The 12906-nt window shown below is 41.9% G+C and overlaps 1 protein-coding gene across 4 annotated transcripts in view; it reads left to right on the forward strand.

The window, feature by feature from the left end:
* sorbs2a (sorbin and SH3 domain containing 2a) overlaps positions 1-12906 on the forward strand; it is a 109719-nt gene that overhangs the window by 34201 nt on the left and 62612 nt on the right. For all 4 annotated transcript variants that reach the window (XM_057842875.1, XM_057842877.1, XM_057842874.1 and 1 more), the window contains exons 2-3: positions 7303-7358; positions 7481-7570. In XM_057842875.1, coding sequence (XP_057698858.1) covers positions 7349-7358; positions 7481-7570 — 100 coding nt within the window. In that variant the 5' untranslated portion in view covers positions 7303-7348. The remainder of the gene's footprint in view (positions 1-7302; positions 7359-7480; positions 7571-12906) is intronic.

The following is a 12906-nucleotide window of genomic DNA, read 5'->3' on the forward strand; positions in this document are numbered from 1 at the left end:
GGACAATTTTGAAAGTTGGCTAAATTGAGGGTCTCACAGTGGAACTTCAAGTCACCTGAGTCTTTTCCGCCATATATGTAACATACATTCAGAAAAATAAGTACAAATGGCTTATATTATGCAGAGTGAAATGGAATATATTTTGAAGATCGCGCAAACATGGACTTTTTTCAATCATAAGGAAACGAATTATTAGCCTAATATAAAATGAACAAATATAAGTGTTCTGAACCTCCCCATCAGAGCAAATGAAAATAAATATGATAAATAAGCCTCCTCAACTCTTTCGTTGCTCTTAATGATTTGATCCATTTTATGTTGCATTGCCCTTTTTTTGTCGCATCAATTCAACAAGCTTTTTTTTTTTTTTGCTGTTCCAGAAAAACATGCACATTTGAACCAATCAGAGCTAACCATCTCTGCTGATCACATGTCAGTATGTCAGCCAATTGAAGGGATAAATGAGTCCAGGCGTTTTGCTTTGCTGCGTGCATTCGCACATTGAAGTGACTCATCATCATCAGACTCAGATAACTGCAGAAGGTGGGGAAACCTCCATGCCGTCCGTGTAATAAAATCAATTATAAATATTGGTGAAAACGGATTACAATACACAAGCACTTTATTATGCTTGTTGTTAACACCTGCGTATGTAAATCTGATGTTGGTAGATTGTTTTCTTCTTGGAGCTGAAATGCATGTGTGGCAGCTTAGCATTTTTTTTTACATAGCATTTTGACAGTTGCTGTCATATTTTCGGAATCAAAGCACCGTGTACCGGAACAGCATTCCGGCTCTGAATCTTATACCGGAACTGCGTTCCTTACCGTTCTGGCCCACTTTCACCCCTGGTGATACAGCTGCAAATAAGTATTTGAACACCTGTCTATCAGCTAGAAGTCTGACCCTAAAAGACCTGTTAGTCCACCTATTGAAAGTCCGCCTCCACTCCATGTGTTATCCTGAATCAGATGCGCTTGTTTGAGGTCGATAGCTGAATAAAGACACCTGTCCACCCCATACAATCAGTAAGACTCAAACTTGTAACATGGCCAAAACCATAGAGCTCTCCAAAGACACCAGAGACAAAATTTTACACCTCCACAAGTCGCAGTTTTTTCATAGTTTGGCTGGGGGTGCAACTTATGTGTGAAATTATTCACACTTTATGATATCATTTCACATGTTATTTTGGTGTTTTGGAGTGACACTGATGGTTTGGTGATGATGAGGGTAAACATGTTAGCATGTTCTTTATGCTATCGTTATCTGAATAACTCTTAATAGCTATGGGCACGTTCGCGTTCAGCCTTTGGCGATGTGTGTTCAATTGTATTATTGACTTTTTTTATATTGAAATGCATGCTTTTAGTTAGTGGCACTTTCAAGCCCAAGTGGGGGCGCACTCGCACTTGTTTAGAGCGCTCAGATGCCTGCGAACCTACGTTCATTGTTTATGCTTGTAAAATATCTCTACAGAGGCAACCCCTGTGTGCGTCATCTTTGTTGTAGTTGTGTGTTTTCCACCTGCGATCGGACACTTAGAGCCAGTTGTGTGGTTGTTTGAATGATGCGCTAATGCTAGCGAACGCATGCTAACCGTTTGTGTCATTGCTGTAATAGCAGCTATTTATTATTTATTTACGTTGATGCGAACCTGTTTGGTATCGAGGACCAAATTGATTTGTATTATTTCTATTTTTAGTTCCACCTTTCAAATGATGGTGTCATAACGACGGCCAAAATAAAGTCAGCAAGTTATACGGACGTCCAGCATCGTCATTTGGGAGTTTAGCTCGCTGTTTAGCCAGGACAGAGCCGTAGCGTCCTGGTGAGGACAGTATATTCGCATTTCTTTGTTCATGCATCATGTAACATACTGGAGTGGGCCAAGATACCTCCTGCTGTGTGTGCAAAACTGGTGAAAAACCACAGGAAAGATTTGACCTCTGTAACTGCAAAAAAGGCTACTGTACTAAATATTAAGATTGTTTTCTCAAGTGTTCAAATACTTATTTGCAGCTGCCTGTATCACACAAATAAATTGCTAAAAAATTATACATTGCCGAAAGGAAAAGAAGAAAGGGGTTTTGTTGCCACACGTTAGCCTGTACAGGATGCCGTATTGGTTTGCGGAAGAGTAAATCAATCAAGTAAAGCTTTTCGTGACGTTCTTTTCTCTTCTTTTAATGAAGAAGTGTATTTCTGACAAACCTTCAGAAATGGAACTATCGACAAGAATCGCTTTGCACTCAGACATTGTATTCAAGTAGAGGGTTCCTTCCTGGTCCTGCTTCTTTCTCCTGATTGGCTGGAAAATCAGATGAGTAAAGTTATGGTTGGATAGTTGAGGTTTGCAAGACGCTACTGCATGCTCAAAGAATCAATAAGGAAGTACCGTCTTGCTTGCAAGGATAACAACAAACCCTGACCAAAGCAAACTAACCACAATGGTCACATCTGCAAAAGTTGTTGTTTCCCGTGCCGGTCGGCGGCTTTCCCGCTCGCTCTCTCGCCCGTCTGTAACATTCCCAGCACGGACGCAGCTGCTGCCGCGCCGCCGCCGATCTGTCCCGGAGAAAGACGATCCCGTTTATAAGCGGATGGCGACAGCTCGCGACGCCGCTCTCATGATTTAGCCGCTTCGCGTTTGCGCGTTAGATTTACGAGGGACGGCGCGTGAAGGTGAAGATTGAGTGTCCCGCCGGCACGCTGCGTGGCCGCTTGATATAGACACTTGTAAAACTCTTGCCCCACATGATATATTGATATTATTTACCTCCTCTGCTAGCATTTTATGTCCAGTCTATTTCACAAAAGTGACGTTGCTTACAAAAATAACTACAAACGAGGACTGATTACTGTTGTCACGAAACTAAAATGCCCAAAACTATATCTGTACTCCAAAAAATACAATTCTTTTCAAAAATGAATGTCAATAACACTGAAACATGATCATTAACTACTAGCCCTCCGAGTCAGGGATAGCCCTAGCGTATTAGCTTGGTCTTAATGCGCGTTCTTTTGAAATCTGTGTGCTAGCGTAGCATTTACCTCCAGTCCGAAAAATACGGTACTCCCAAATACTTGCTAGTACTCATTTGAGTTATTTCTACTCTCGCCAGTCCCGTATGACTTTAGGCCTAGCATAGCAGCTTGGTAGTCGCGCACATTCTCAGTGTGGTAACGTAGCGTTTCCGCCGCAGTCCAAAAAACTCACTAATACTCATTTGAGCTACTGTATTTCTGCTCGTGTGTGACGTTTGCCGTAGCATAGCAACTCGGTCAAGCGCACGTTTTCAATGTGCTAACATAGCATCTTGGTCTGGTCTGTAAAATACTGTACAAGCTAGTACTCATTTGAGGTATTTCTGCTCCCATCAGTCCCATATGACGTTAGGCCTAGCATAGCAGCTCGGTTGTAGCACACGTTATCGATGTGCTAGCATAGCATTTTGGCCCAGTCTAAAAAAAGCTTTACTCTCTAGTACTTAAGCTATTTCTACTCCCGTCAGTCCATTATGACGTTAGGCCTAGAATAGCAGCTTAGTAGTAGCGCATATTCTCGGTGAGGTAGTGTAGCATTTTCGCCCCAGTCCAAAAAATATGGTCTGCGTTTATACTAATTTGACCTACTGAATTTCTGCTCATGTATGACGTTAGCAGTATTACAGCTGCTCAGTCTTGGCGCACGTGATCGATGTGCTAGTGTAGCATTTTGGCCCGTTCTGAAAAAATACTGTACTCACTAGTACTCATTCGAGCTATTTATCCTCCTGTATGATGTTAGTCCTAGCATCGCTGCTTGGTCGTAGCACACATTCTCCGTGTGGAGGCGTAGCTTTTCCGCTCCGGTCCAAAAAATATGGTACTCGCTGATACTCATTTGAGCTACTGTATTTCTGCTTATGTATGACGTTTGCCGCAGCATAGCAGCTTGGTCATAGTGCACATTCACGATGTGGTAGCGTAGCATTTTCGCCCCGGTCCAAAAAATACGGTACTCGCTGAGCTACTGTATTTCTGCTCATGTATGACGTTAGCCATAGCACAGCAACCCAGCCGTAGCGCATATCCTTAATGCGCTAGCGTAGCATTTTGGCCTGGTCTGAAGAATACTCTACTCGATAGTACTCATTTGAGTTATTTCTACTCCTGTATGGCATTGCAGCTTAGTCGTAGTGCACATTCCCGTTGTGGTAGCATAACATTTTCGCCCCAGTCCAAAAAATACGGTACTCATTTGAGCTATTTCTACTCCCGGATGACGTCAGCCTGATTTTTGTCTTCATGGAGGCTGTAAATGTGTCAGCGAGTTTGACAACGCGCGTGCATTATCCCTTCAGTCGCTAGTTATGGCACTTAACATTCATGCGGGAATACCGCCCGCCGCGTGCCCTTTCCCAAAATGAATCCCCGGTCTAAGTCCACCTCTCAACATGTCAGTCTGGAATGAGGTCACCGGTTCTCTTGTAGCGTTTTGGTGGGAAGCGGCCATTTTGACTTTTTGGCATCTTAATGACAGCATTTATGGTTAGAGTGAAAAGATAATGAATTTGCCCTTTTTTTTCTCTCCAATTTTCTTAACGTTTTCCTTTTAACCCCTCGATGCCTGAATTTCCTTTTAACAAATATACATTCAAAAGCATTGTGGGAATACATAAGCACTAGAAAATAATGATACATATATTTTGAAAATACAACAGAATCCTTTTTAGGGCCCGAGCACTAAGCGTGCGATGGCCCTATTGTTTTGCAAGGGATTTTTTTTTTTTTTTTTTTCAGGGCAAATGAAAACAGCCAATTTGGAGGCCTGAACATGCACGAAAAAGTCACCAAAATTTGCACATACGTGCTGAAAAATGTACATTTTGATAATTTTGCAACGTTCAAAAAAATGCAACAAAATGGCTCAGTGGTGCTCCCTTGAAATTTTAAAGTTGGCCTATAACATTAGGGTTTGTCAGCGTAGAGCGATGAAATTTGGGGAGTCTATACCTTGTCCAAAACTGCTCCAAAAAAGCATTGGCACCCATTTTACAAACCCAACAGGAAATTGGTTATTTTGGATCGAATGTGAAATTTTTATCGATTCACAGGGGGCACATTTGAGACCTTTTCGCCAAGGGAGTTAGTTGGATCGTCTTCAAAAATGGTGAGACTGTTCAGGAGACATAGGAGATCTTAAGTTTTCAAAATGGTGCGTTTTCATTCACGGGTCTGACCTGGGCGTGGTGCCAAAGTCGGCCATTTTTTCGGCAAAATGACAAATTCAGTAAATGACTTATAGCTCCTTGACACAACGTTCAATCTTTTTCATATCTGGCATGTATGTGCAGTATCCCACCCTTTACACGAGTGCATTGAAACATTACCCAGTAGGCCTAGCGCCCCCTAGTGGGAACAGGAAATGCCTTTTTTTTTTTTTTTACGAGACCGGCTCCTCCTCCAAGGGAAAAAAATCTAGTGACCTAAAACCTGCATCAGGAGAGCCGTAAGACATGTGTTAAGGTGCCTGATCCAAAATATTGAAGTTTCGCTGAAGCGGAGGGGTCCAAACATGAAAGTGAAAATGACCGTCAAAGTTTTGAACAGTCATAACTTGGCAGATATACAACATATCTGCGCCAAACTTCCCGTGCTTGTTGAGAGTCATACCCTGAAGGGTCTTGCAGGGGTCATTTGCATCAACCCTACAGTGCCAACTAGTGGCGAGAGAAAGGAGTTTTAAAATAGGCCTTTCGTATTGGGTTTTTTCAACGTAGAGCAATGAAATTTGGGGAGTCCATACCTTATGCAAAACTGCTCCAAAAAGTCTCTTGCACCAATTTTCCATATCCAACAGAAAATCGGGTATTTTGGATCGAATGTGAAATTTTGATCGATTTATAGAACAGTTTACATTTGGAGGCCTGAACACGCACAAAAATTCACCAAATTTTGCACATACATGCGGCTTTGCGTGAATTTTGATAATCCTGCAACGTTACAAAAATTGTAACAAATTGGCTCAGTGGCGCCCCCTTGAATTTGTCAAAAAGGCGTTTCCTATTAGGTTTTTTTAACATAGAGCAATGAAATTTGGGGAGTCGATACCTTCTGCAAAACTGCTCCAAAAAGTCTCTTGCACCCATATTTCAAACCCAACATGAAATCAGGTATTTTGGATCGGATGGGACATTTTTATCAATTAACAGGGTGCACATTTGAGACCTTGTCACAGAGGGAGTTAGTTGGATCGTCTTCAAAATTGATGAGACTATTCAGGAGACATAGGTCTTACATTTTTAAAATGGTGCGTTTTCATTCATTGATCTTACCTGGGCGGGGTGCCAAAAGTCGTCCATTTTTTCAGCAAAATGACAAATTCAGTAAATGATCAATAGCTCCTTGACACAACGTTCAATCTTTTTCATATATTGCGTGTATGTGCGGTATCCCACCCTTAACACGAGTGCATTGAAATATTACCCAATAGGCCTAGCGCCCCCTAGTGGGAACAGGAAGTGCCTTTTTTTACGAAACAGGCTCCTCTTCCAAGGGAAACAAATCTATTGACCTCAAACCTGCATCAGGGGAGCCTTAAGACATGTGTTCAGGTGCCTGATGAAAAATATTGAGGTTTGTTTGAAGTAGAGGGGTCCACACAGGAAAGTGAAAATGACTGTTGACATTTTGTCTCTCCACAAGTTTTGAACAGTCATAACTTGGCAGATATACAATATATCTGCGCCAAACTTCCCGTGCTTGTTGAGAGTCATACTCTGAAGGGTCCTGTAGGGGCCTACAGCGCCAACTAGTGGCAATAGAAAGTCACTCATTTTTCTAATACATGTCCAGTTCTTTTCAGGTTGGTCATTGTAGTTTCAAGACCTTTTGTAAAACTTATTTTACAGCCCATGTCCACATGTCTCTGTCTGTTGCCGTGACGACCCTTTGTTGGCAATTAAAAGGAAATATTTTTTTTCAGAGACTCAGGCCCCTTATAGAGCCACAGAATTTGGCACACTTGGTCGAATTGTCCCAGTTAGAAGATTCATTTTGGTTTTGAAAAAGGGCTTGGCTGCACAGCTCAGTAGCGCCTCCTTTTTTGTAGTACTCTCTCCAATAGGGTTTTTATCTCTTAGGTGTGTGAATGTAAAGAGGCGACTTTCGAGCATGTTAGGTTCTCATGAGATGATTAGAGAGGACGATCTGCCACCACCCTGACCTGCACATTGTCCGAGTTGCGCCAAGTTGCGAGGGCCCATTCAGTCCTGTTTGCAGGCCTAGTTTTTAATTTGTTCTTTTTTTGTTTTGCAGGAAGGTGTGTGGCACAGCTTTGAATCTGTACGAAGCGCCCTTCAATATGAATACAGGTAAGCGTGGAATGTACAGAGTCTTTTTTTCCTCGCATGATTTGAATCCCCATTTTGAGTGCTGTTGCTTGCGCTAAACGGCATGTGCTTTGTTTGTGTTTGCTGCACGTGCACGTCGGCAGACAGCGGCGGATACGCGCGCAAAAGCGTGGCCGTGTCGCTCACCCTCTCGCCCATCAAGAGGGTCCAGAGCACACCCAATCTGGCCTCAGGTACTAACGCTGGCGCCACCACAGGCCTGCGTTAGGAATGCTTCTACAGTGGTACCTGGAGATATCAAAGCTTCAGGACTCGTTTTCGCTTCATATTGCCAAAAATCAAAAACCCACAAAAGATAATACAAGTAGTGCCCGGGTTACGACGTACGCGATTTTGATTTCACGACGCCGAAGTCTCGTCTCGTAAGTATCTTATTGTACCTCAGAGTAACTTAATTTTTACTAGGGGTGCACGATATGAAACCGATATCGATAACTTCCTGCTCCTCAAAGCCGATATCGATAACCGATAATAAATATATAATTTTTTAAATGTATAACCTGAGTTTTTGATCACCTGGAGGTTTAAAAAAAATGTGGTAGATTCAACATAGATTTGCCTTTGATCTCATCAGATTTTTCATAATGACATGAACAAAACACTTTTGCACTGCCCGACAGCCAGCTAAGAATGAATGCACTTCCATAAACCACAAGGCTTGGTCTTTTCTTGCTTTTATGGGAAGACACTCGTCTTAATATTGTGAAAGTACAACAGAAAAATACACATATTCAATACTCAATATACAACAAACTGCACAATACACTTACAGTATATACAGAACTATTATATGTATAGCATAGCACACTAGCTTGAGCTACTAAAGCACTGGCTGGCTTCTATAACACAACTTATGAAGTTCTGTACATATGACCCTTCACCACAGAAGTAAACATATTTTGCACATCCATATGTAATAGTAAACATAAAATACTTACAGTGCCTTGCAAAAGTATTCGGCCCCCTTGAACCTTGCAACCTTTCGCCACATTTCAGGCTTCAAACATAAAGATATAAAATTTAAATTTTTTGTCAAGAATCAACAACAAGTGGGACACAATCGTGAAGTGGAACAAAATTTATCGGATAATTTAAACTTTTTTAACAAATAAAAAACTGAAAAGTGGGGCGTGTAATATTATTCGGCCCCCTTGCGTTAATACTTTGTAGCGCCACCTTTTGCTCCAATTACAGCTGCAAGTCGCTTGGGGTATGTTTCTATCAGTTTTGCACATCGAGAGACTGACATTCTTGCCCATTCTTCCTTGCAAAACGGCTCGAGCTCAGTGAGGTTGGATGGAGAGTGTTTGTGAACTGCAGTCTTCAGCTCTTTCCACAGATTCTCGATTGGATTCAGGTCTGGACTTTGACTTGGCCATTCTAACACCTGGATACGTTTATTTTTCAACCATTCCATTGTAGATTTGGCTTTATGTTTTGGATCATTGTCCTGTTGGAAGATGAATCTCTGTCCCAGTCTCAGGTCTTGTGCAGATACCAACAGGTTTTCTTCCAGAATGTTCCTGTATTTGGCTGCATCCATCTTCCCGTCAATTTTAACCATCTTCCCTGTCACTGCTGAAGAAAAGCAGGCCCAAACCATGATGCTGCCACCACCATGTTTGACAGTGGGGATGGTGTGTTCAGGGTGATGAGCTGTGTTGCTTTTACGCCAAACATATCGTTTTGCATTGTGGCCAAAAAGCTAAATTTTGGTTTCATCTGACCAGAGCACCTTCTTCCACATGTTTGGTGTGTCTCCCAGGTGGCTTGTGGCAAACTTTAAACGAGACTTTTTATGGATATCTTTGAGAAATGGCTTTCTTCTTGCCACTCTTCCATAAAGGCCAGATTTGTGCAGTGTACGACTGATTGTTGTCCTATGGACAGACTCTCCTACCTCAGCTGTAGATCTCTGCAGTTGATCCAGAGTGATCATGGGCCTCTTGGCTGCATCTCTGATCAGTTTTCTCCTTGTTTGAGAAGAAAGTTTGGAAAGATGGCCGGGTCTTGGTAGATTTGCAGTGGTCTGATGCTCCTTCCATTTCAATATGATGGCTTGCACAGTGCTCCTTGAGATGTTTAAAGCTTGGGAAATCTTTTTGTATCCAAATCCGGCTTTAAACTTCTCCACAACAGTATCTCGGACCTGCCTGGTGTGTTCCTTGGTGTTCATAATGCTCTCTGCGCTTTAAACAGAACCCTGAGACTATCACAGAGCAGGTGCATTTATACGGAGACTTGATTACACACAGGTGGATTCTATTTATCATCATCGGTCATTTAGGACAACATTGGATCATTCAGAGATCCTCACTGAACTTCTGCTGCACTGAAAGTAAAGGGGCCGAATAATATTGCACGCCCCACTTTTCAGTTTTTTATTTGTTAAAAAAGTTTAGATTATCCAATAAATGTTGTTCCACTTCACGATTGTGTCCCACTTGTTGTTGATTCTTGACAAAAAAATTTAATTTCATATCTTTATGTTTGAAGCCTGAAATGTGGCGAAAGGTTGCAAGATTCAAGGGGGCCGAATACTTTTGCAAGGCACTGTACATATATTTCCGAGGCGGAAACGTAACAGAAAGCATTCACGACCGTCAATGCTACCGCTAGACACCTACTAGGTTATAATTCCTATTATCAGACCGATAATTATCGGACCAAGAATTATCGTGCACCAGTATTTTTTACTTTACTTTATTAATATAACATGTTCTGTTCTCAGTTAACATAAAGTTGTTCAACTTTACAGACATTAGACAAGGCAATTGTGCTTTTTGAAGCTTTTGACTTCCTTCACTTTTGACAATTTTTAAAGCTGTAACACATATGTACACTTATGTTTAAAACAACACGCATTTTAACAATAAAACACTTGACACAAAACAATTGGTTTTAAAACATTCATCCAGTCTTATCAATATGTAAATTTAGTTGATTAAATTAGCCTAATTTGCCTAACAAAAACTCCGCTAGCATAAATGCTATGAATCCTAACGTATTTACAATTCTCATAGCAAATCGCTCACACGTAACTCCACAAACTGTAGCTGTAAGCTTAATTAAAAATGCATACACAAACATAGCTGAAACGACTTACCACCTGATGTGGGTCAAACCATAGCGCAGCTATCCTTTATCCATGTCAGAGGTCTGAGTCTGCTTCTCAGTCATACCAGGCGACAGTCCAGCTAGACCCAACGCTGCCACCAGAGGGCAGTGTATCCTCCATCATTCAACAAAATGCAGGTAGTACCCGGGTTATGATGTTCCCGACTTACGCGATTTCGACTTTACAACGCCGAAGTGTCGTCCGCCAGTCTCCAGACAATTTTTTTTTTCCTTGCGTAAACAGAACATAGTTCTTGCCATGCCTCCTCCCCTAGCAGCGTCACCGCCATCCCACTGACAGTGCGCCATTTTCGGACTTCCCACTTCCTTGTTCTCATGCTGCTACTGCCGCTGCTGCTTTTCCCCCCGCGCCGACTACTCTTGCGATCCGTAACATTTATAGGTCTTCATATTTTAATGAAGATGGTAAAATGGGAAAAATTAGTAAGTGAACCCTCTGCCTAAGGAGACTTAAAGAGCAACTGAAACCAATTTTTACCAAACATTTCAATTCAGGTGTGTGCCCAATCACTGATGAATGGTTTAAAACTGCCCTGCCCACTATAAAACACACACCTGGTAAGACTTGCCTTGATGAGAGGCATTGTCTGATGTGCATCGTGACTCGGTCCAAAGAGCTGTCTGAAGACCTGCGATCAAGCATTGTTGATTTGTATAAAGCTGGGAAAGGATACAAAACTATCTCTAAAAGTCTGGATGTTCATCACTGGACAGTCAGAAAAGTTGTCTACAAATGGAGAGAGTTTGGCACTGTTGCTTCTTTCCCAAGGAGTGGCCGTCCACAAAAGCTGACGCCAAGAGTTCAGCACAGAATACCCAGAGAGGTAAAAAAGAACCCTAGCGTGTCTGCTAAAGACTTACAGAAAATTAGTGGCACAGTCCAATATCTCTGTGCACACATCAACTATATGGCCAAGAATGGTGTTCATTGGAGGACTGGAAGCCACCGCTGTCTAAAAAAATACATTGTTGCTCATTTAATGATCGCAAAAAGGCACTTGGACACTCCACAGAAGTTGTGGCAAAATATTTTTTGGACTGATGAAACCAAAGTTGAATTGATTGGGAGTAACACACAGCATCATGTGTGGAGGAAAAATGCTACAGCTCACCGTCAACACCTCATCCCCACCGTGAAGCATGGTGGAGGGAGGATCATGATTTGGGGTTGTTTTGCTGCCTCAGGGCCTGGACAACTTGCGATCATTAATGGAAGAATGAATTCAAAAGTTGATCAGGAAAACATTTTTCCGTCTGTCAGACAGTTGAAGCTAAAAAGAGGATGGATGCTGCAATAAGACACAGAAGTAAATCAACTTCAGTAGAAGTTCTGGAGTGGCCAAGTCAAAGTCCAGACTTGAACCCCATTGAGATGCTGTGGCATGACCTAAAGACAGCGATTCATGCCAGACATCCCAGGACTCTGACTCAACGACAGCAGTTTAGTAGAGAAGAATGGGCCATGATTAGTTTTGATCAATGTGCCAGACTGATCTGCAGCTACAGGAAGCGTTTGGTTGAAGTTATTGCTGCCAAGGGGGGGGGGGGGGGCACAAAATATTAAATGTGATGGTTCACTTACTTATTTTTCCCCCTTCTGCTATTGTTTGGATACTATCCGCATCAAAACATGAAAACCTATAAATGTTTGGGTGGTTTTAGTTAAAGCAGACACTGTTTTTTCATCTGTCTGATTTTGACAAAGATCAGATCACATTTAATGGAGATTTTATGCAGAAATGTGAGAAATTCCAAAAGGATCAGATACTTTTTCATATCACTGTACAAAGGACTTCCTGTTGATTTTGAGTCACTTCCTATTCAACGGGGGACATTTTCGAGTCACTTCCTGTTAAGTAATCCAAAATCAACCCGTAAATTTACAGGTCACTTCCTGCTGATTTTGGGTCACTTGCAAAGTCTGCAGAAGTTAGCTCGTCTTTTAGCACTTCTTGTTGCTACTAGCTACATTAGTCATGTGATAACGTCTGTACAGCGAGCCTAACAAACTAGGTACACCTAGCGCCATTAGGGGGCGACAAACATTACAAATGAAGACAGGCAATCAGAGGACATTTAAAAGGTAATGTTATTTTTCTAGTAGCGCTTGGAATGACTTCCATGTAAAACGCCATTCAATAAACAAAAAAATCATGATATGAAATTAGCCAATTTGTTTCGTATCTTCAGGTACCACTGTATTTTCTTCCCTTTGTTTTTTCATGCTGGCTTGTTTTTCGTTTAAAATAATATTGTGCTGGTTGTTAACTCTTTCGCTGCCATCGACGGCGCTAGACATCCAATCCAATCGATGAACATTCGTTGGCTCCAAACGGATTGGACATCTTGCGACGTCAACGGTGGCCGACGC

The sequence above is a fragment of the Corythoichthys intestinalis genome, chromosome 8 (assembly GCF_030265065.1).
Source record: "Corythoichthys intestinalis isolate RoL2023-P3 chromosome 8, ASM3026506v1, whole genome shotgun sequence".
Taxonomy (NCBI): Eukaryota; Metazoa; Chordata; class Actinopteri; order Syngnathiformes; family Syngnathidae; genus Corythoichthys; species Corythoichthys intestinalis.